The 26260-nt window shown below is 35.8% G+C and overlaps 1 protein-coding gene across 1 annotated transcript in view; it reads right to left on the minus strand.

Moving 5' to 3' along the window:
• The window catches only part of RANBP9 (RAN binding protein 9), an 81918-nt gene that overhangs the window by 26608 nt on the left and 29050 nt on the right, over positions 1–26260 (minus strand). The window contains exons 3-5 of the mRNA XM_063096978.1: positions 8957–9009; positions 7569–7736; positions 4013–4035 (exon numbers count right to left, since the gene is read on the minus strand). Coding sequence (XP_062953048.1) covers positions 4013–4035; positions 7569–7736; positions 8957–9009 — 244 coding nt within the window. The remainder of the gene's footprint in view (positions 1–4012; positions 4036–7568; positions 7737–8956; positions 9010–26260) is intronic.

Below are 26260 nucleotides of genomic sequence, written 5' to 3' on the forward strand. Positions count from 1 at the left end.
AGAATAGTTTCTTTATGAAAAGAATAGGAAAATACATCCCATTTCTATTAACTTGTGAAAGATAAAGACATACTAAAAATATTTTCAATCTAGAAATTGTTCAAAAGCTAAATGTACACTACAAATTCATATTCTCAACAATACAGCTTTGTTCTATTATATTTAAGAGACTTCTAGTGAAAATGAAAGCAAATAATATATTTATAATAAGATTTCAAGTCAGCCCCCAGAACTGGAAAGTAGCATCATTTTAAATGAGAATAGCTACTATAACAAAAGAAATATATACCCAATCCCAAACTGAATTAGTCAATTTATAGTTCAAGACATTTCTCACAATGGTGAGGTGAGAAGGGGAGGAAGGATTACTTTGAAAGAGATCTAATGTTTTCAGAGCTGTATAAACACCCTATGTTCCATGATAGGTGTAATACAGTCTAGGTAAACTGATTTCTCTAAAAATATATTCTCTCCCAGGATTCAATAGTACAACCAGCTAGCGAGAGACCACAGGTACAGAACATACAAACTCTTTCTTGGTGATTCCTTTAAGAGAAGTACTTTTTCCTTTTTCTTTAAGTAGAAAAGTGATACAGAACATGAAGAAGTCTCAGAAGATCTCATAGCCAAAAAAATGAAAACCTCTTAGAAACACTACATTAAAAAGGAACCCACAACAATCACCATAACAACCACCCTACCCACTGTTACAACAAAGTTCCGCATCACCACAAAGGAAAAAAACATAACTGATGATTCAAAAGTAGGACAGAAAATAATTAGAAGGCAGCACAAAAATAGTCAATATGTCTACAACCAACTAAGCCTTTTCCAAATTTCACTCTACCAACAAGAAACAAAAGCTAACAACAAAAAAGCTCACACTGACAAGTTGGTTTTACATAATTAGTGCCACAAAAAGAAAAAAAAACAGCTGCTAAGCCTTTTAACTAACCCCAAATGAAACTTAGTCTTCTTACCAAAGCCTCTGCAACAGTTAAGAACCACACTAACCCACCTACAGGAATCTGCACCTACAAACTCTGTCACCACCAATCCTCTTCTCAAAAGCTGATCCTCTCCACTTACACACTTGCCTGTGCTAGAATACAATCACTACGGTTCTTTTCCATTCTCTATAGTACATTAACTTTTTTGCTTGCTAGTGAGTTATTTTCATTAGCATATGAGTATCCTGCCAAATCACCTAAGTTAAATACTCTTGTCTATTGTCTCCACTTGTACTACCAGCTACGATCCCATTTCTTTACTCCCCACTGTGGCCAAAGTCCTTCAGAGTTATCCATAGTCTATAATTTCCTTCTTCCTATTTTCTACATCCATTCCAATCAGGATTTCTCCATCACTCTGCTGAAACTTTCTTGTCAAGGTCACCAGTGACCTCCACTCTGCTATACACAGTGGCCATTCTCAGTCCTTAACTTACAGGATGTGTCACTGGCATTTGATAACACTGTTCACTCCTTCCCCCTTGACATATTTCTTCACTTGGCTTTCAGAACAGTCAGTTCTAGTTCTTCCTCATTATCTCACTGATTGCTCCTCCTCCATTTCCCTTTGCTGGTTCCTCCTTTTCTCCCAAATTTAGCAAGCCCCAGAACTTGGTCCTTGGTCCACTTCTCTTCTGTGGTCCACATGCCCTCACAAACAGTCTCACGATTTTGTGTAACACCTTAATGCCAATAACTGCTAAATTTCCAACTCCAGCCCAGATCACTCTCTTGAATTCCAGGCTTACATATCCAACTGTGTACTTGGCAACTTTTAATTTATCTAAAGTTGTGATGATCTCCCCTCTCAAAACTTGCTCTACATATATATATGTGTGTGTATATACGTATATACACACACTTCTTCATATCAATAAACGACCTCTCCATTCTTTCAATTCCTCAGGCCAAAAACCTTGAAGTCAGATCCTCTTTCTCTCATTTGCACATCCAATCCATTAGCAAATTCTCTTGGTTCTCAGTTGGATTTTCAAAAGAATCATATTTATTTATTTTTATCATTTTGGGGTTTTTTCATTTAACTCTTTAATCCACCTAGAACTTGCTTTGGTATAAAATAAAAGATAAAATCCTAACACTATTTATTTTTTCGAAAAGGTGAACAACACTTGGTTCCTTCACTGCTTATTAAATAATGCTTCTTGGTGAGCAATTTTGATCTGCAGACTCTAAGCTTTTTTGATCTAACAAAATTATTATAATTTTGATTTCTTCTGTTTTTTCCTTAAGATTTTCTGAAGGAATATCAATAATCTATAGATTTGCTGTCTATTCCCTGCCTCTGAGTCTTCCATCATCTCAAAACACTTCTGAAATTGGGATGCATTTTATAATCAATGGCACCTTACAATCACTACTGGCGAAGCAGCTGTCATGAAACAGTTGTCATCGCCTGCACTGGTATAAATTTGTTAAAGAACGAGCTCATCAAAAAACTCTGGGATTAATGGTTTTTCCTGGCGAAATAGCTGGATAATTGCAACCTTTAGGACATTTTAGTCGGCAAGCCACCTAAGACCAACTGGGAAATGAATGTCGGTTGTCAGAAAATCTTTGGTCAATACTACCTTCTGGTAATATTAAGAAAGTGACAGCATCAAAATGTGTACAATGTGATCAGCAGGTTGGAAGAAAATCCCAAAGACATGAAACTCTTAAGAAATCTTCTTAACGGCAGAGAACACAGTATATGTGGAAAACCATAGAAATCAACTCTAAAAAAGTGGCTTAAAAGGTAGAACTCTGAACATGATGAAGTCTGGGGAATACCTTAATCAATTTATATTGCTTATCTCATTCTTTTTAGGTATGCAAAAAGAAATACGGATTTTTAAAACCTATATTTAACCCTAAAAGATCATTCAGCAAGTATAAAATAAAAATTCTAAGTGATAAGAAAGCACTGTGTTGTAGTTTGTTAGTTTTTTCCCCTTGGTATCACATAAGATGCATATTATAATCGATAGTGTCTTAGACTTGGTATATAAGATACCTAGAATCAAACCTCTACTGATGAGAGTCATTATCATCTCGCCTGAAGTTCTGCAATAGTCTCCTCACAGGTCTCCTTGTTTCCACCCTTTCTTCCCTCTATAGTGCATTTTTCAACTTAGCAGTCAAAGTGATCCTGCAAAAGCTAAATCATATCATAACAACTCTGCAATAACTCTGTGTTTCTCAGAGTAAATGCCCAAGCCCTTCTAAAGGCCTGTAGGGTTTAGATGATCTAGCTCACCTGTCTTCCTCAATCTTCTCTACCATAATTCATGCTATTCTTCAGGTGTGCTCCAGTCTGGGCACCTTTCCCCTAAGTTCTCTAAGCATAAAGCAATCTTGCTCTACATATCCATTTGGCTAACCCCTTCACTCCTTCAAAAGTCTTTGTTCAAGTCTCACTTTGAGCAAAGGTGAGCAACTTGTACAACCCATGTCCTGCCTTTGACACTCCCATGCCATACTTTTTTCTTTCTTTCCAAAGTACTTAAAACCTTTAAAAATGTTACAATTTACTTATTTTTTATGTATTGCTTATTCTCCAACTTCCTCAGCTTGAATATCATTAACTCCAAAAGGCCAGAGGCTGTTACTGCCCGTTTTGTCGAATGGTGTATCCACGCACAGAACCTACCACACTATAGCTTGGATGAATACATGTTATACAGCCCTTTGCTGAAAAGTCCAAAGATACCAGAGAAACACATTTCAAATGAATGTACGGTGACATTAAAAAGTATATTTTAAGAAATCAATTCTAATTTATTTTTCTTTTGCAGTGAAATCCAGTGCAATTTGGAGCTTAATTTCTGAAGGTCCACAACCAGGGTGTCTAGAGAAAGGATCTCTATTCTATGCATGACATATAAACTTAATAAATATCAGTAAGATTACATTCTAAACTTTCTAAATATGCCTAGTACCAGTTTCATTATCCTTCCTTTAATTAAAAATGCCAAACTTGCTTTTAAAAAATTATGTCTTACCGGTAGGTCGGTGAAAGCAATACCTAAAGAAAAAAAAAAAGTGGCATTAGAAGCTGTTTTCCAAAGGCAGACTATAGTAACAAGTTGCATTTCTAACTAAAAAGAAAAGGAAAAAATGGCAAAGGAAGAAAAGGGAATATTTTAAAGCCTAACTATAAAATAACAGGACCAATTTTTCCTCACTAACACTAACACATATGTTTGAGTGAATGCTGTCCCCCTTCAAAATTATCAGTCTTGTTAGTCATGCACAAATTTTATTCCTGGAATGCTGCCACTGTCTCCAAGATTTATGAAATGGTTTTAGATATATCTTCAAAGCTATGTTAGGAACCATATAAAAAAAACTGGTTGCAAAACAGTCATATTTGATTTTTTACCCCCAATCTATCTACATTATCCAGCCTCATCACTCAATCTTCATCTAGATTTAGCTGTTAACTAATTTTGGGTGGAAGAAGAAGAGATTTTGTTATAACAGGTGAACAAGGGAAAATACAGAACTTCTGATTCTTTAAAAAAATGTTTCTGATACGAGGACATTCTTAAATAACTTCTGACTACTCTGTAAAAAAATCAATTCCTCCTTCAAAAGATAAAGATTACACAGTTGAGAATTTCTCTTGAAATGCCCTTTGACAGTAATTTCAACATAGTCATGTTCAAATACAACTTGAACAATGGCAGTATTGTTGAATATAAGCCTACTAGAATCTCAAAGTGACAATTTAATAATTTCTTTTCAAATATTCTAATGTATTACTTAGCTGAAAATAAGATAATAAATTAATCAAATATTTCTGTAGGACGTCACTGATATGTTATTGGAAAGGGTGGTATTGGTGGTCAGTTAATCACAATACACACATTAAAACAAAACAAACCAGCACCAAAACCTCTAATGAAAAATACAAATTAATTCCATAGATTAACATGTTTGAACATTGCCAGATGTAGCTACTATAACCTATATGTGCTCAGACCACAAAAAGATGCCCCTTTAACAAGCTGGCATAACTATTTAAATTTTACACAGAAAACAATTTTCTGTATTTGTAATTTCCTGATTTGTCAAGAGGCTTTTTGAAAAGTGATCTTCAATTGATAAATGATATTCAAAGTCAAAAAATTTCAAATTAAGTTAACATATACTGAAATGTTTCTCTCATTTTCTCAAAGAAAAACATTTCCATTTCTCTTTTACACTATATATATTTTGAAAACCTTGCATGAGACAGAAACTAAAGATTTATCAGCTTTCTGGTAGAAATTATCTACCTTAGGAAGTACAAGGGAATAATAAATGAATAGTATTTAATCTTCTAGATGTTAGAATCTAGCCCAGAGTTAAGCATACCTCTCCTGTATGGCTTTCCAGGCCATACAGCCTTACTCACTAATACTCAACTCTGCCATGATAGCAGGTACACAGCCATAGGCAATAGGTAAACGAATGGGTGTGGCTGGGTTCCAATGAAATGCTATTGAAAAACAGGCAGGAGGCCGACTTGGCCATAGCTTGTAGACCCTGTTCTAGTGGAATAATTTTATCCCCACAATGTCATACCACTGCATCCCTGGCACCCAGCCCAATGGCTGGCACACAATGACACTAAAAACATTTAGTGAGTACTCATTCTCATTATGTGCCAGGCAGTGGCCTAAGAACTTTGCATTCATCGTTTCAGTGTACTCTAACAACCTTAAGGTTGTAGGTATTATAGGATCCTATTTTACGAACTGAGAAAACTGAGGCACAGAAATGTTAATCAACTTGCATAAGGTTAAGTAATGTAAACCAGGAGTCAAACTCAGGCAAGTCTGACTAAAAACTCTTATTAACAACTGTTACGTTCCCTATCTATGTGCTTAATAAATATTTATTAAACTTATGAACGAATAATGCCAAATGTTCAAATTTACTTAAAATTAGAATGTGATTCCATCATTAGGTACATTTTCTTAAGAAGCATCTTACATTTAAAAATAGCTTTATTATCCAAAAGAAAAAGTCAATTTAAATGTCTGTGAAAATCTAATAGGAAGAAAATAAAATCACATCACCTGTGATCTTCCCATCTCCCAAAATAAAATTTCTTCTCTGAAAAGTTTAAAAAGTTAGTGTTAAAAAGACTAATTGTGGTTTTCAAAACATGCCTTCTTTTGTATTTTTGAGTCAAAGACCATACCAAAAAGCAGATTTCTCCTGGTTTAAGATTTTAAAATCTTAAGCAACAAGCCAACTAAGACTATAGTTAACTCCTTTGACAAGTCAGAATCAGAATAGTAACAGATAAACTACAGGGCTGTATCCTTCTGGAAACCAGCTGGCCACAACAATCAAATCACAAGTTCGCATATAATTTGCATGGGGTCCTTAACATTATTGTATTAATGAAAATATAAAGATCTTTTGTGGACTTGAGACAATCCAATCTGTAAGTCACATAACACAGAAGAACTTCAGAATTAAAATTAATAATGAGAAGTAAAATTAAGCTGAATATAAATATGAAAAATAATTAACTTTTTATAAGAAATATATTGAGATACTAAAAAACAGTAACTTTTACCAATCCAGCCAAAAATTTATAATTTTCTACCATGAAATGACAGAAAAAACAGCTTTTGTGTTATATTAAAGAACATCTATTACATATGTCTAAGCATTCTACCTGCAGTTTAATTTTTAAGTATTATTTATAAGCAAAGTGGAGTTTTTGCTTTCTGGGGTTACTTAGTTTTTCTTCCTTTTCCTTTACTCCATTAGAAATAATTTGCTAAGAGTTAAGAACTTTTCCAACAGTAAAAGTAAAATGAAACCTTTAAAAAAAAAAAAAGGCATCTTGCTATCCTTTATACTTTCTGTAATTAAAAAAAAAAAGAAAAAAAAATCTGAGAAAAAAGAATATAAAGACCACATATGACTTTAAATATGAAGTGCTATGAGTATATGCATGTTTAACTAAAACTCCTAATTTTCTATCAGACTTACAACGTATGAGTTCCTTCAAGTTTTCATTAACCTGTTTATTTCTTATTAGCCACCTGTCTTTCATTCTTACAAGTTTTGTTACTATTTGCTTGTTTAATTCTGCTCCCTGCCACAAAAGTAACTTGTGGTCACCATCCTCTAGCAATCTTCACTTACTGATAGCATCAAGCTTTCCCTCTCTTTGTTACTGTACTCCACACTATGCTCAGAGCTCAGAACTTAAGCCCTATTTCATCTGTTACCTAAAGAACTGGATCATATTGTAAAGGGTATTATTCAAAGCAAAGCAGAAAACTCTTGGCATTTCTACTACTAGAATAAATATCTCAGTATGGGAATTATTTCCATAGTTATTCCTATATATATGTATTATATATGTGTCCTCCACAGAATATAAATTTTCTCCACTTCTTCAACTTCTACCAGGAAAGAAGGGAAAAACCATTTCCAGAACTATCATTCTATAATAAAGGAGAATCACATAATAAATATGACTACCATGCTGGAAGTACAATAATCACAATATTTGTTTATTTTGCATGCAGTATATTATCTCAGTACCTAAACTATGTCCATTCTTGGTGTAAAAGCAGGTATTGTTGATAAGGTTAACACAACAGCCAATGACATCACCAGTTGTAAAAGTTGGTCCATAAGGTTGTCCGGTTCCAGAAGAACAAAATGAATGTCCGTCATCCCCATGGTAACCATATGAATGTTTATCCCAACCTAAAGAAAAAGTTCCAGTATATTTAGGAATCTCAGTATTGGATTCATTCACTAAGATTATGATAGGATAAGCCAGAATAGTACAACAGTTAGTACAAAGATAAAATTCTCAAATGTACATTTAAATTCAACAATTACACTACATAATTTCTTCATTATTAAAATACTATTTTCAACATTAAGAAAAATAAATTAGCTACACAAAACATTAGAACAAGTCAAACAGAGAGGACTCATATCAGAAAAACATAAATGCAACATCCACAACAGGACATATCTTCCATGCATATTTTGTGCTAAAATCCCAAAAGATTTTGTTTTGATTTAAGGAAAACAAACAGAAAAAAAAAAAAAACCAAAACACACAGAGTTCAATGTAAAATAGAAAACTGCATACTAAATCACTGAAAGCTTTTCCAGGCCATGATCCAAATATAAAAGTCAAACAAACTACAGACACATCTATACCATTAAGTGATTTATCAGCACAAGTATTTTTATGAGTTACTTCTAAGGAGAATTTTCAAATAAGAAAAATTTCACTTAAACCCTGTTTCAAGCATAACTTTAAGCAAAATGGTACAATGAAAGTATGTCAGGTTAACATCTGATTACAATGAGATGACAACTACATGGGCTTGGGTTGGTTCTTTGTTTTAAGGCATTTCATGAAGTTTTATATCAGCAGTTTTGTTTTCTATTTCAAAAAATTCCCCTCAAAATTAACTTTTAACATTAGCCAACAGAATACCAGAAAACATAATCCAAGAATCACTTCCTTCTGATAAACAGTGTTGGGAAACAGTTCAGCCACCTCAATTCATACCTTCCTTAGTTTACTTCATAATATTAGCCAATATTCCCAGAACATTAAACAACTGAATATGGGTTAAAAACCAGGAATGTGATGAATGGCAAACAGAATCAGCCACATTAAAATATCTAAAGTAGCTGATATGACTATGTACTTAAAGTTAAAAGTACCAGAAAACAAAAAAAAGAAAAAAAAAAAAAAGTATGGTATATATGCTAATTAAGAGTCGTTAAATGGCACAGAATTTAAATATATTAAAAAACACTCAGCTTACATTTAGAACTCATAATATAGGTGATTAAAAATATAAAAAATCAGTCTTTTACTATTTCAATTTATTACTTGAAAATTATAACCAGCTGCTATAAGACTATACTATTATAGCATAATTCAATTACAGTTATACCTGGTAGTCTATTCATGTTCACACCTTGAGCAGAAAGACCAATTCCCATGTAACTGTTGTGGGGGGCAGGGTGGAGAAAGAAAGAGAAGCAGGTTATTATAGTCATGTACGTATAAATAACCAAACACTCTCAAACATCAGAACTAAGCCCAAGTCCCAGGCTGAAACTCCTAGGGTAGCTACAAAAATGTTAAAATTCATTACATGACAACAAAAGGCATATTAATCACCAATAAAACTCAGATTCACAGTAAATTCCAATAGTAAGCATTCATAAATACCACCTAAACTATTGGTAATACCTATATTACTCTACTAACACCTAAAAGGTCTTTCCAACTTATTTACAGATATTTACTTAGGATTAAGACTTTTCGTAAAAAGAATAGAGGGTCTTGTGTAAAAAAAAATGTTAAATAAAAAATAAGTCCTTTTATTGTCAAAAGGACACTGAAAATTTAGACTACCAGGAAAAGGGGACATGGACTCACATTTGGAAAAAATGTCAAATTCATACAAACACATCTAAAATATTTAATAAAATTACCCTAACATACACATTTTTTAGTGTATCTACATAATGGTTTTTTCTAAAACTGGGCAAACTGACAAAATCTACCTAAACATAGGAATCCTTATAATCATCAATTTATGAAATTAGAACAAAATAATCGCCACAAAAACACACGAGGACAGGTAATTATTAAGGTGTGCAATTAATTTTCAAAAGCTTATAAAACAATAATAAAACCTGATGAAGACAGTTAAAAAAGGGAAAAGTATAAAGCAATACACTTAAAAGTATGGATGAAAAAAGAAAAACTAAATAAAAAAGCAAACTGAATTCAGTTTGTTAAAAGGCTCATTGACCATTTTGGATCCGCATCCCAGCAAGCTGCCAAAAAACCCAGCTAATTGACTGCGACTGTATCAAGATTCAAAATGGCATTGATAAAGTGCAGCTACATTTCCTAATAAAAACTCCAATAAAATAAGAATAAAAGGAAATTACTTAAATATGATACCTTTGTTCCCCAAAATCAATACAGCAAACAAGATACCCAACAGTGAAACACTGAAGCCATTTCCACTAAAATCAGGAACAAGGAGATGCCTATAATTGCTAAACATTGTTTTAGACAATTTATAAAATAATGAAATTAAGGGCCGGCCCCACTAGGAAGAGTACGGTGCTGGGAGTGCCGAGATCGAGAGTTCGGATCCTATATAGGGATGGCTGGTGCGCTCACTGGCTGAGCATGGTGTGGGCAGCACCAAGGACAGGGTTGCAATCCCCTTACCAGTCAAAAAAAAAAAAAAAAAAAAGTTAAATAACTAGTGTAAACATTAGGAGATATAAAATTATCTTTATTTGTAGTTGGTATCATTATATATATAGTAAACCACAGAATCTACGAAAAGCTTTTAGAATTAATTAGGTATTTTGGCAAAGTGATTGGATATAAGAAAAACATTTTAATTTCTCTCCTCGTAATAGCCAGCTAGAGGAAGGAAATGGTATGTGTAAAGATATCAGTCACCATAAACACAGAAACCTTAAAAAAGAAATAAAGTTCTCAAGTAAGGCTCAAAAAAAATATTTTAAAATCTATAAATAAAAAGACATGGTATATATCTTAAGAACTTGACAGCATAAAAATAGTAACCTTTCTAAAATAATATATACATGTAATGCATTTCAAGACAGATTACAATCAAACTTATAAAAGTAAACAATATGACTTTAAAGTTCATATGTAAAAACATAATTTTGACCACAAAAGACAAAATTCTTAAAAAGAAAAATAACAGGGTTCTCCCTACTAGCTATTAAAACTCATAGTTAAATAAATTCACAAGAGCAATGTTACAAATAAAAGCACATGTTGAGTGAGACTTGACTGACAAAACATAAACAACGTTTAAATGGATTGTCAAAAGGGTCATTAAGTTTGTATTTTGATTCAGCCCCTTTGCTACAAATGTAACATAAAATACAAGTGTTACCAAAAAGACTTAAGACCCCAACCAGCTGACAAAAAAAAAAAAAAAAAGACAATCTTTCTGAAGACAAAAAAAAAAAAAGACAATCTTTCTGAAGAAACATAAGCTGTGAACAGGGACACAGCTATGGGCCTGCAAAGCTCTGGGACTATGAGCGCTCATTAGTGGCTACAAGTGCCTTCTTCTCTGCAGAAACAAGGACTGAAAATGCTCCACAAGACAAGCATTAGCCATGCTTATTGCTTAAAGCCAAAGGCTGGAATAGGCTTCCCTTCTTTAAAGGAGGCTAAGAAAATACTGATACCACCTGTTGCCAGGGCTAGAGGTTATTTGACATTGTGGCCTAGTTAAGGAGAGAGAGCAGAAACCTCCTGACCAGGATCTGAACTGTTGTTGAATGGACTGGTCACTGAATCTGCAATACTCCCAACGTCATCCTAAAGCAAGAACCTGGAAACTCTTATTACAGACCTATTTTGGACTGGGGGCCAACAAGTTAAAAAGCAAGTGCAAACTTTAATAGAAAATAAGCATAGAAAAAGATGAACAAAATGAAGAAAAATCTTAAAACTTCCCAATCAGAATGAAGCTGCAAAGACAGAATTCTAAAATATAAAACCAACAAAATAAACAACTGGAACATGAATTCATTCTAGATGACTCACTCAATGGACAGTCTAATTTAAAATAATATCAAAACAAGTATACTTAGGATACATAAAAGAAAAAAAAAGGAATCACAGTCACTAGAAATAAAAACAGTAGAGCACCAGTGTTTGCTAAGATAATTACCTAATAATTTTCCAGAATTGAAAAATATATTGCTGAATTGAAAATGTACATCGCATATTGAGGAAGATAAAAATTAAGTCATACTTAAGACACACTACAGAATATCAATCACAGACATAACCTTGAAAGCTACCAGAGAGAAGGCAGATTTCTTACCAAGGAATGACAATAAGACTGACAGCAGGCTTCTCCCCGGCAACAACTGATGACAAAAAACAATGGCACAATATGCTCAAAGTATCGAAGGTAAAAAAAAAAAAAAAACAACTGTCAATCTAGAGCTTAATTCCCAGTTAAAGCACTAAGAATGAGAGAAAAATAAGATATTTTAAAAGCTAATAGTTTGCTACCAACAGACTCTCATAAAAGACCTATCTGAGGAACAAATGCAACTTGAGGGATCCTAAGATGGCGGTGGCTGCGGCAGTTGGCGTGGAGTAGCTGAGGTGGAAAAGGCGGCCACTGGGCCTTAGGCAGCCGGGAAATTTGTGGCCCTTCCTCTTGCTGTCTCTTAAGGGAGGAACGCTGCTGGTGGCTGGTCGTGGGGGCTGACCACCACTTTGCCCTTGGCAGGAGAGGCTGCTTCATTTACAGGCAACAGCTTTGAAGTATGGAGCAGGAAAAGAACTATTTCTTAGCTGCAAAAGCGAGTCTCTAAACAGGGAACACGGTGCCGGGGCTGCTGTTGACGCTACCAGGATCCCGGAGGCCGGGGCCGCACTGAAGGCGGCCAGCTGCCCTATTCAGGATTCAAGGTTTCAGGCTGGCATAAAAGAAGATTCCTGGGAGCACCCGAGCCGCGCCACGGGACCAAGTGAGCAGCCCGAGGTGGCGGCGGCCAAGAACGGGAACGGTGACGATGCAGAGGCAGAGAGGGAGCTGCCCGACCCGGCACAGCCCTGTGACTGACCCCCGGCCCGGCCCTGCTTCGGGGGCAGACGCCCGCCCGGCTTCCGCCTGCCCCACCGGGCCATTCACCGGCCCCGGGGCTGCCTCCATTTTCTCAGGTGGTGGTGGCTCCGGCCCAGCTCGACCAAGCCTGTCCTCCTCACCTGGCTCGGCTGCTCACTGAGCCTTCCCACTTGCTTGCCCTGGCACGGGGCTTCCCGGGGCCTGCGGGCCGGCCTCCCCTCCCACTCCCTCCACGGTTCTCTGGCGGGGCTGGTGGCGTGGGGCATCCTGACCAGCGTCGGGAGGGCAAGTAAGTACGGGCTGGGCCGACTATCACTCCACCGCACCCTGGGCTCCGGCCCCCGGAAAACTTCCTGTTACCGGGAGGCAGATACCATCTCTGCGGCCACCAGTTCGGAAAAATGACTAACCGATTTCTGGTTAGGAATAGTGTGGTCGGAGAGTTCGTGAGTTCGCTTGAACCTGCCGGAGAGCTGACTGCAGGTGGGCACCGGACTTGGTCCGTGCCGGGGGGATTCAAAGGTGAACCGCATGCTGCGGGCTCCTCTCCCGAGGAGCCCACGCTCTGCTGTGCGAGATAAGACAAGTACACAAATAACCGCGATACCAGGAGGAAGGTGATAAGTCTCGAGAAAGATCTACACAGTGCTACAAAGGCACCCAGAGCGACCGGTCGTCTACACATAGCAGAAACCTGATAGACTTCCTGGGCGAGGCGGTGCTGAGCAGGGTCTTGAAGGCCCAGTTGATAGATGAGGGTTGCAGAAGACACGTCCCAGCCCAGCCCAGTGCGCAGAGAGCAGGGAGACGTCTGCCTACGGAGGCGGAGGCTCGACAGAAACCACACACCCTGTGGGGTCGCCACTGCGTGATCCAACAGCCTGGGCCAGAGTGCACGGAACAGGGAGAAGTCGTGCACGGAAAGTGGAAGCTCAGCAGAGACCACACACCCTGCGGTACCACCCCATGATCCAGCAGCCCAGCAGAGTCCAAGCTGACCAGAGAGGTGGCTCCCCAGAGAGGCCCAAGACCCGAGGCAACCACACACACAAGGCACTAGAGGCCAACTGAGCAGTCATGGAGGGAGCCATACCAAATTGGCAACCACAGCAACATCTTAGTTAGTCAATAGTCTCAAACCGGTGGACTGTGAAACCCCCTGCCACAATGAATAAACATCAAAAAAAAGATAACAGAAATACAAAAAATCAAGAAAGTACACCACCAAAAGTTAATAAATCTCAAACTCTAGATCCTATAGAACAAGAAGCCCTTGAAATGACTGACAAGGAATTTCGAGTGATAATTCTAAGGAAACTGAATGAGATACAAGAAAACTCAGCTAGACATCATGATGAAATGAGGAAAAGTATACAGGATCTGAAAGAGGAAATATACAAGGAAATCAATGTCCTGAAAAAAAATGTAGCAGAACTTGCTGAACTGAAGAAGTTATTCAGCGAAATAAAAAACACAATGGAGAGTTTAACCAGCAGGCTTGTCGAAGTTGAAGAGAGAACCTCTGAACTTGAAGATGGGCTGTTTGAAATAACACAAGCAGACAAAAAAAAAGAAAAAAGAATCAAAGACATTGAAGAAAATCTGAGAGAGATATCAGACAACCTCAAGCGCTCAAATATCCGAGTCATGGGTATTCCAGAAGGGGAGGAAAATGGAGATTTCATTGAAAACATATTCAACAAAATAGTGGCAGAAAACTTCCCAGGTATAGGAAAAATCACAGATCTTCAGATCCAGGAAGCTCAACGATCTCCAAACGTATTCAACCCAAAAAGGCCCTCTCCAAGACATGTTATAGTCAAATTGACAAAACTCAGAGACAAAGAGAGAATCTTAAAAGCTGCAAGAGAGAAGCGTCAAATCACCTATAAGGGAGCCCCAATCAGGCTAACATCAGACTTTTCATCACAAACCCTAAAATCTAGAAAGGAATGGGATGATATATTCAAAATACTAAAAGACAAAGATTGCCAGCCAAGAATACTCTACCCTGCAAGGCTATCCTTCCGAAATAAAGGGCAAATAGTATATTTCTCAGACAAACAAAAACTGAGGGAATTCACTACCACACGACCACCCTTACAAGAAATCCTCAAGGGAGTACTGGGTTTGGTTCCTGAAAAAGAACTACCACTGCCATAAAAACCCAAGAAAAATCAAAACCCACTAGTATAATAAAAATGGCATTCATGACGAGAAAACAAACAAAAAAAACACTATGTACAACCTAAGGAACCAACAAACACAGAAACCAAACAGTAAATCAGAAAGCAAGGAACAAAAGACATCTAAGACAACCAAGCAACCAATAAAATGCTAGGAATAAATCAACACCTTTCAATAACAACTCTTAATGTAAAAGGCTTAAAATTCCCCAATCAAAAGACACAGACTGGCTGACTGGATTAAAAAGGAGGACCCAACTATATGCTGCCTACAAGAGACCCACCTCACCCATAAAGATTCACATAGAATAAGAGTGAAAGGGATGGAAAAAGATTTACCATGCAAACAGAAAAGAAAAACGAGCTGGAGTAGCTATTCTTATATCTGACAAAATAGACTTTAAACTAAAAACCATAAAAAGAGACAATGAGGGACACTACTTAATGATGAAAGGACTGATCCATCAAGAAGACATAACAATCATAAATATGTACGCACCCAATGTTGGAGCAGCCAGATTTATGAAACAAACTCTATTAGACCTAAAGAAGGAAATAGACACTAATACCATAATAGCAGGGGACCTGAACACCCCACTGTCAATATTAGACAGATCATCTAGGCAAAGAATCAGTAGAGAAACACAAGATATAAACAATACTCTAGACCATTGGAACTGGCAGATATCTACAGAACATTCCATCCAACAACCTCAGAATATTCATTCTTCTCATCAGCACATGGATCATTCTCCAGGATAGATCACATATTAGGTCACAAATCAAGTCGCAATAAATTCAAAAAAATTGGAATTATCCCATGTATTTTCTCAGACGACAATGGATTAAAACTAGAAATTAATAACAAACGAAACTCTGGAAACTATACAAACACGTAGAAATTAAACAGCATTCTACTTAATGACATATGGGTCCAAGAAGAAATCAAGCAGGAAATCAAAAAATTTATTGAAACTAATGAAAATAATGATACATCATACCAAAACCTGTGGGATACTGCATAAAGCAGTATTAAGGGGGAAATTTATTGCATTAAATGCTCACCTCAGAAGAATGGAAAGATGGCAAGTGAACTAGAAAAACAAGAACAATCCAAACCTAAAGTTAGCAGACGGAAAGAAATCACTAAGATCATAGCAGAACTGAATGAAATTGAAACCCAAAAAACAATACAAAAGATGAATCAAAAAGTTGGTTTTTTGAAAAGATAAATAAAATTGACAAATCATTAGCATGGCTAATAAAAAAAAGAAGAGAGAAGATTCAAATAACAAAAATTAGAAATGAAAAAGGCGATATTACAACTGATTCATCTGAAATACAAGGAATCATTCGAGACTACTATAAACAACTATACGCCAACAAATTTGAAAATCTGGAGGTAATGGATAAATTTCTGGACACACACAAGCTCCCAAAACTGAACCATGAAGATGTAGAAAATTTGAACAGACCAATAAAGGAGATTGAAGCTGTTATCAGAAGGCTCCCAACAAAGAAAAGCCCAGGACCAGATGGATTCACAGCAGAATTTTACCAAACATTCAAAGAGGAATTGACACCGATTCTTTACAAACTATTCCAAAAGATTGAAACAGACACAAATCTCCCAAACTCATTCTATGAAGCAAACATCATCCTGATACCAAAACCAGGTAAAGATATAACCAAAAAAGAAAACTACAGGCTGATATCCTTGATGAATATAGATGCAAAAATCCTCACTAAAATACTAGCAAACAGAATACAGCAACACATACGTAAAATTATTCATCACGATCAAGTGGGATTCATCCCAGGGATGCAAGGTTGGTTCAACATACGCAAATCAATAAATGTGATACACCATATTAATAAACTCAAACACAAGGACCATATGATCATCTCTATAGATGCTGAAAAAGCATTTGATAAAGTTCAGCACTCATTCATGACAAAGACCCTCTATAAGTTAGGTACAGAGGGAAAGTATCTCAACATAATTAAAGCCATATATGCCAAACCCACTGCCAATATCATCCTGAATGGGGAAAAGCTAAAAGCTTTTCCTTTAAGAACAGGAACTAGACAAGGAGGCCCACTCTCACCACTCCTATTCAACACAGTGTTGGAAGTACTAGCCAGAGCAATCAGAGAAGAGAAGGAAATAAAGGGCATCCAGATTGGAAAAGATGAAGTCAAACTGTCCCTGTTTGCAGATGACATGATCCTATATCTTGAACAGCCTAAAACCTCTACAAAAAAACTCTTGGAATTGATAAATGATTTCAGCACAGTAGCAGGATACAAAATCAACACACAAAAATCAGTAGCATCTCTTTTCTCCAATAGTGAACATGCAGAATGAGAAATCAAGAAAGCCTGCCCATTTACAATAGCCACCAAGAAAATAAAATACTTAGGAATTGAGTTAACCAAGGATGTGAAAAATCTCTATAGTGAGAACTACAAACCACTGCTGAGAGAAATTAGAGAGGATACAAGAAGATGGAAAGATATTCCATGCTCTTGGATTGGAAGAATCAACATAGTGAAAATGTCCATACTACCCAAAATGATATACAAATTCAATGCAATCCCCATCAAAATTCCAAAGACATTTTTCTCAGAAATGGAAAAAACTATTCAGACATTTATATGGAACAATAAAAGACCACGCATAGCCAAAGCAATGCTGAGCAAAAAAAATAAAGCGGGAGGCATAACACTACCTGACTTTAAGCTATACTACAAAGCTATAATAACCAAAACAGTATGGTACTGGCATAAAAACAGACACATTGATCAATGGAATAGAATAGAGAATCCAGAAATCAACCCACACACTTACTGCCACCTGATGTTTGACAAAGGCACCAAGCCTATTCACTGGGGAAGGGACTGCCTCTTCAGCAAATGGTGCTGGGATAACTGGATATCCATATGCAGGAGAATGAAACTAGACCCATACCACTCACCATATACTAAAATCAACTCAAAATGGATTAAGGATTTAAATATACACCCTGAAACAATAAAACTTCTTAAAGAAAACATAGGAGAAACACTTCAGGAAATAGGACTGGGCACAGACTTCATGAATACGACCCCAAAAGCACGGGCAACCAAAGGAAAAATAAACAAATGGGATTATATCAAACTAAAAAGCTTCTGCACAGCAAAAGAAACAATTAACAGAGTTAAAAGAAAACCAACAGAGTAGGAGAAAATATTTGCAAAATATACATCTGACAAAGGATTAATATCCAGAATATATAAGGAACTCAAACAACTTTACAAGAAGAAAACAAGCAACCCAATTAAAAAATGGGCAAAAGAGCTAAGTAGGCATTTCTCTAAGGAAGATATACAAATGGCCAACAGACATATGAAAAAATGCTCAACATCACTCAGCATCCGGGAAATGCAAATCAAAACCACACTGAGATACCATCTAACCCCATTTAGGATGGCTAAAATCCAAAAGACTCTGAACGATAAATGCTGGCGAGGTTGCAGAGAAAAAGGAACTCTCATACATTGTTGGTGGGACTGCAAAATGGTGCAGCCTCTATGGAAAATGGTATGGAGGTTCCTCAAACAATTGCAGATAGATCTACCATATGACCCAGCTATCCCACTGCTGGGAATATACCCAGAGGAATGGAAATCATCAAGTCGAAGGTATACCTGTTCCCCAATGTTCACTGCAGCACTCTTTACAATAGCCAGGAGTTGGAACCAGCCCAAATGCCCATCATCAGATGAGTGGATACGGGAAATGTGGTACATCTACACAATGGAATACTACTCAGCTATAAAAACGAATGAAATACTGCCATTTGCAACAACATGGATGGACCTTGAGAGAATTATATTAAGTGAAACAAGTCAGGCACAGAAAGAGAAATACCACATGTTCTCACTTATTGGTGGGAGCTAAAAATTAATATATAAATTCACACACACACACACACACACACACACACACACACACACACACACACACACACACACACACACACACACACACACACACACACACACACACAATACCGGGGGGGTGGGGGGGAAGAAGATATAACAACCACAATTACTTGAAGTTGATACGACAAGCAAACAGAAAGGACATTGTTGGGGGGGAGGGAGGAGAGGGAGGAGGGAGGGAGGGTTTGGTGATGGGGAGCAATAATCAACCACAATGTATATCGACAAAATAAAAGTTAAAAAAAAAAAAAAAAAGAACTATTTGAGGATATATGTTAGTAGGGAGACAAGTGAAAACAGAAGAAAGACAAAGGCAAAGAAACAATAATCAGCACAAAAAATTCAAAACTATGTCCCTAAAATTAATTACTGATTACAAAATACTATTTAGAGTTTAAAACTCTTATCATTTACACATAATATACTAGAGTACAATTAACAAGAGGAAAACATAATCCACATTTAAAAAAAAAGAGAAATAGGGAATGGCTCTGAGAAGATCCAGATGTTGGAATTAGCAGATAAGGAATTTAAAGCAGCTATTGTTACAATGCACACAATGCAGGGGAAAATACATTTGTTTTAATGAAAAAATAGGAAATCTCAGAGAAAAAATAAATAAATAAATAAAAATGAACTGCTATGGTCTGAATATTTGTGTCCCACGCAAAATTCATATGCTGGAACCTAATCCCCAATGTGGTGATATTATGAGGTGGGCCATTGGGAGCTGATTGGATTGGTACACACATAAAAGAGGCCTGAGAGAGCTTGTTTCCCCCCTTCCGCCATGTGAGTACACATAGGAGGTACCATCTGTGAAGCAGAGAGTTCTCACCAGACACAGAATCTGCTGGTGTGTTGATCTGAACTTCCCAGCCTCCAGAATGTGAGCAATAAATTTATGCTGTTTATAAATTACCCACTCTAAGGTATTTTGTTATAGCAGCCCAGACTAAGACAAGAACCAAATGGAAATCCTGGACATGAATATCTGAAATAAATATTTACTAATGTACAATGTATAACATAATAAATATTTACTGATTAATGGCAGGTTGGAGACGACAAAATGAGTGTGTAAACATGAAAATAAATCTGATCTGAAGAACAGAGAGAAAAATGATTGAGATAAAAATAGAGTCCCTGGAATAATATCAAAAGGTCTAACATACATGTAACCAGAGTCCCATGGAGAAAAAGAGAGAATGATGCAGAAAAAAATAATTGACAATATTTATAGATTCAAGAAGGTTGGCAAACTTTAAGTCAAATACAAAGCAAACCACACTTAGGCACAAATCACATTCAAATTGCTGAAAACTAAGAATAAATACTGAAAGTAGCTGGAGAAAAATGACATATTACTTTCACAGGAAGACTGAGCTAAATTTTCACTGACTTCTCATCAGAAAATAAAAAAGCCAGAAGACAGCAGAAAAAAATTTTTTAAAGTGCTGGGGGGGGGGGCCTTCCAACACAAAATGTTATATTCAGGGAAAATATCCTTCACGAATCATTCTCTTTACATCAAAATATAAAAATTAAAAAGAACGTGTTGTCAGCAGACCTGCACTGCAAACACATATACAAACATCTCTTAATCTTCTTAAAACATATGACTCTTTAAAGCAAAAACAGTAACATGTATTGTACAGTTTATAACATATGAAGATGTAATACATATGACAACTACAGCAAAAAAGATACGAAGAGGGGACAAATGTTATTAAAATCTCTAGAATACCCACTAAAATACTGCAAAGAGATATAGCTTAAAATTTAATAAATAAATTTAAAAGGTATTCTAGTAACACAACAAAATGGTAATATAGCATTACCAGGTAGTGTTTAACTCAAGAACACAATGTTTGTTATCATTTTAAACCAATCAATGTATTTTACTATATTAGGACTAATTGCATAAAAAACATCGGACAAAATTTAACACCCATTCACAATACTCTTCGCAAACTAAGAAAACAAGGGAGCTTCCTCAACCTTTATTTACAAAAACTCCAAAACCAGCATACTTAATAGTGAAATACTGAACACTATTCCCTGAAGACCTAGAACAAGGCAAGAATGCCAGAGCTCATCACTTCTACTCAACATTGTACAGCAAATCTAGTCATTTCAAAATGATGAGAAAGAAATAAAAGGCATAAAGAAATAAAAGGCAGAAATAAAACTGGATCTATTTGCAGATAACATGACTGTTGATTTTTAAAAAAATCCAAAGGAATCTACAAAATAATCAGTAGAATTAATAAGTGAATTTAATAAGACTGCAGGACACAAGGTTAATATAAAAATAAAATCTTATTGTATTTGTATATACTGGCAACAAATACTGAGAAAATAAAATTTTTAAAATTCCATCTACAACAGCACCAGAAAACATAAGACATTTAAGAAATAAAGAAAAGACATGCAGTCCTCTCTTTTAAAAATTATCAAATATTGCTGAGGAAAATTAAAGATGTAAATAAATGGCAAGATATATCACGTTTATGGACCAACAGACTCATTATTACTAAGGTTGCAATTCTGCTCATGCTAGGGTTTTTTTAAGTTTGACAAGCTGATTCCAAAATTTATATGGAAATGCAAAGAATCTAAAATATCCAAAGAAACCTTGAAAAAGAACAGAGTTGGAAGAATTACACAATCTGATTTCAAGGCTTAACATAAATCTGGGTAATAAAAGCAGTATGTTATGGCATAAGGATCAACAAATATATCAATGGAATGGATCAAGGAGCCCAGAAAGAGATCCCCATTTAATATTTTACAAAGGTGCCAAAACAACCCAAAAGAGAAAGGAAAGTCCTTTTAACAAAGAGTAATACAACTGATATCCATATGGAAAAAAATAAACCTTAACCTCCACCTCCACCCCACACAACATGCAAAAATCAGTTGAAGATGGATCACAGTCCCAAATATAAAAGTTAAAAACTATTAAGGCTTCTAAGAGAAAACATACAAGAACATCTTAATGACTTGAGGATAAAATAAAGACTTATTAGGACACAGAAAGAGCCATAAAATAATAAACTCATCATTTAGACTTCACCAAAATTAAAAACTTCTGCTCAACAAGACATAAGACAACCCAATTTTCAAAAAGGGACAAAAGATCTGAATGGACACGTCACAAAATAAGATACTGCAAATAAGCAAGGAGCACATGAAAAAGTACTCCACATGGTTAGTCATCAGGAAAATGCAAATTAGAACTGCATTAAGATACCACTATACACCCTCCAGAATGGTTAAAATTTAAAAGACTGACAATGCCAGAGTTGCCAAGTGATAGAGTTCGGATATGTTGTTCCCCCAAAACTCATGTGGAAATCTGATCCCCAGTGTGGCAGTGTTGGGAGTTGTTTGGGTCATGGGGGCAGATCCCTCATGAATGGACTAATGTTCTTCGGGGGCAGGGGTGTGTGTGTCATGAGTGAGTTCTCTCTCTCCCCCCCGGCACCTCCTCCTCCTCGCCATGTAATCTGCTTGTACCTACCAGCTGTTTTCCGTCATGAGTAGAAGCAGCCTGAGGCCCACATCAGATGCAGTTGTCCCAAATTGTGAGCCAAATAAACTTTTCTTTATAAATTAACCAGATTCTGGTATATTGTTATAAGCAACACAAAAATGGACTAATAAAGCAATGATATAGCACAACAGGAACTTCCATACATTGTTGGTGGGAATGTAAAATGGTACAACCTCTTTGAAACAAAGGCTGGCAGTTTCTCATTACACTGAACATGCATTTACACTATGACCCAGCAATTCCATTGTTAAGAGAAAATGAAGACATGTGTCTATCAAAAGACTAGTACAATATGTTCATAGCAGCTTTCTTCACAATAGGAAAAAACTGGAAAAAACTTGTGTATCCATCAACAAGTGAATGGATATACAAACTGTGGTACATTCTACTTGGCAACAAAAAAATGTAATTGCTAACATAAAGAACACAGATGAATCTCAAAAATGTTATGTTGACTCAAGGAAGCCTTACAGCAAGAGTATATGCCATATGATTCCTTGTATATGAAGTTCTGTAATAGGAAAAGCTAATCTGTGGTAGAAAAAAGTCAAAATAGTGGTTGCTTCCAAAAGGGTGGGGACAGGGCCTGACTGGGATGGAGGCTAAGGGAACATATCTGAAAATGATGTTATTATTTTATATTCTGATAGGGGTTTGCATTTTACAGGTGTGTGCATCTGTAAAACTCAAACAGTAAACTTAAGATTTGTACATTTCACTGTATGTAAACTGTACCACAACTTAAAAAAAGAACAGTAAACAAATGTCAAGCAATAGTTAATGATATGCATGGTGTAGTGATTAGGGTTGCATCAAAAAATAAGACAGATCAATGGATGAACAGAAGAATGGAGATACCAATAAAACAATTATAGTCAGTTGTGCTATGCTGTGACATATGAGTTCCTAAAAATCACCACACTATACAAAATCGTGCAATAAAAGCCACGGGGCTTATAGGGAAAATGAGGTTAGGAGCACAGCATGCAAAAATTTCACTAGTAACACATTAAAAAAAGAACCCAATAAAAATATTCATGCAGTTTTACACATTAAATTGTTAAGGAAAATACAAATACTACAACAGATTTGGTACTTTACCTTGAAAAGACCTGTCATAAAGGTTATAGCTTGGGAGTTACTGTGTAGAGATGGAAGGAGGTTTATTTGACAGGTAAATTTGTAACACCAGATGTGGATGAGTGTGGTTCATATCACACAGTGAACTGAACAGCTGGTAGATGTTTCGGGTGTTTCAGAATGTATAAAAACAAGCTCTAACTCAACAGTGAAGGAGAGGCAAACTTTAAGTATATGAACAAGAAATTTATTACTGTAGTACTATGTGTTTAGAAAGATCAATGGATATAAAGATTTTTCAGATCAATACAGGCTGAGTGTTTCTTATCTAAAATGTTTGGGACCAAAAGTGTTTTGTATTTCAGATTTTTTTTTTTTTGGATTTTGGAATATTTGCATTATACTTACCAGTTAAGCATCCCTAATCCAAAAATCCAAAATCCAAAGTGCTCCAATGAGAATTTGCTTTAAGCATCATGTCAGCACTCAAAAAGTTTTGGATTTTGGAACATTTTGGATTTCAGGGTTTTGAATTAGGGATACGTGACCTGTATGTCAATACGTGTCATCTCAAATTATATATTTATTAGCACTATTAAGTAAATGATGTTTGTACTTAACATATATAACAGACTAAAAGGACTAATTTAGTTTAATTCCTGTTATAGACGGGTTTAAGCTTACTATCTTCCTATCTGTCCAATCTGTTCTCTCCATTCATCTTTTTCTGTGTTCTTTTTAACTTTTACTTTTCTGTTTTATGACCATTATTAGTTTTTTGCTATATCTTTTGGTATTTTCTTAATAGGTAATTTATAAATTAAAATGCATTTTTAATATATCACAATTAAATTAGTATATTTATCTCTAGTATTAGTATATTTATTTGACACAGCAAAGACATAACTTTATTTTTAGGGAGAGGGTTTTTAAAAAATATTACTTATTATAAGCATATTATTATTACAAATTGTGATTTTTTTTTCTGCCCTTTACCCAACCTATCCCTTCCCAAACTGCTCCCTGCCTCGCCCCCATCTCTAGTATTCTTTCTTTGTTTCTTAGCGCCATTTATAAGTGAGGACATGTGGTATTTCTCTTTCCTTGTCTGGCTTGTTTCCCTTAGCATAATTTTCTCCAGACTCTTCTATGTTGCTGCAAATGGCAGAATTTCATTCTTTTTTATGGCTGAGTAGTATTTCATTGTGTATATATACCACATTTTCTTTATCTAGTCATCTGTCGATGGACATTTAGATTGGTTCCATATTTTGGCTATTGTAAATAAAGCTGCAATGAACATGGGAGTGCAGGTATCAAGACACAACTTTTTAAAACCTACTTACTTCCTGACAAATTTTTTTACTACTGTTGTCATGTCTCACTCCTTCATCACACAAACTCTCCAAGGCATGGTTACTTTTGTTTTAAATAGTGCTATTTTAACCAAGTAAGATTAACACTAGACTTCTCATCGAAAACCATGGAAGCCAGATGGCAGTGGGATAACATATTCAAATGCTGAATGAAAAAATGTAAACCACAACTTCTATATTCAGCAAAACTATACTTTAAATAGGAAGAAGTTGAGACATTCCCAAATAAACAAAAACAGAATCTGTCAGTAGTAGACCTGCAATACAGGAAATAGTAAAGGAATCCTTCTTACTGACAGGAAAGGAAACTAGACAGCAACTCAAATCCACACAGAGAAATAAAGAACATCACTAAAGATAACTACATAGGTAAATATAAAAGACAGTATAAATTTGTTTTGGTTTGTAACTCTTTTCTTCTGTCTTATTTAAAACACATCCTACCTATCAGTACCTATCAGTAATTTCAATCCTACCTACCCTAAATCCTAGCTACCAGTATTTTCAATAAATGCAAATAGATAAAATTATCAAATCAAAAGGCAGAGATTCACAGAATACACTTTTTAAAAAAAAACCAATGATACATTGTCTACAGGAGATATTTTAGATTCAGACACACCAACAGATTGAAAAAGGAAGGAAAAAGAAATACTATATAAACAGTAACTAAATGAGAGCTGAAATAGCTATATTAAATCAGACAAAGCAGAATATAAGATAAAAATTGTTACTAAAGACAAAGCAATATACTTTATCATGATAAAAGGGTCAATCCATCAGGAAGACATAAAAATTATAAATAAATACAAACTTAATAACAGAACTGCAAAATATTTGAAGCAAAAACTGACAGATCAAGGAGAGAAATAGACAATTCACAGTAACAGTTGGCAACTTCAATAAAACACTTCCAATAAGTAGAACACTTAGACGAATGTATTAGTCTGTGTTTCTATAACAGAATACCTGAAACTGGGTGATTTATAAAGAAAATGAAATTTATTGCTTACAGTTTCTGAGGCTGGGAAATCCAAAGTCCATCTGGTGGTGGCGACAGTGACCCAGGGGTCTCACATTGCAAGATGGTGAAAGCAGAGAAAGCAAGAGAGAGAGACAGACAGACTCTCCTCTTCTTAAAGCCCTCTGAACCACACCCCTGACCACCATTTTTAATCCATTCACTACTGCACGGTCCTACAATCCAATCACCTCTTCAAGGCTCCACCTTTCAATTACCATAATAGGATTTCCCACCCTCTTAACAGTCAGAGTAGGGGCTAAGTTTCTAATACATTAAACTTGGGGAACATAATTCAAGCTTCAATGATTTTTGGAGGGACATAATTCAATCCACTACAACAAGGAAATACAAAACTTAAAACTGTAAACGAACTACAGATGGTCC

The sequence above is a fragment of the Cynocephalus volans genome, chromosome 5, assembly GCF_027409185.1.
Source record: "Cynocephalus volans isolate mCynVol1 chromosome 5, mCynVol1.pri, whole genome shotgun sequence".
Classification (NCBI taxonomy): Eukaryota; Metazoa; Chordata; class Mammalia; order Dermoptera; family Cynocephalidae; genus Cynocephalus; species Cynocephalus volans.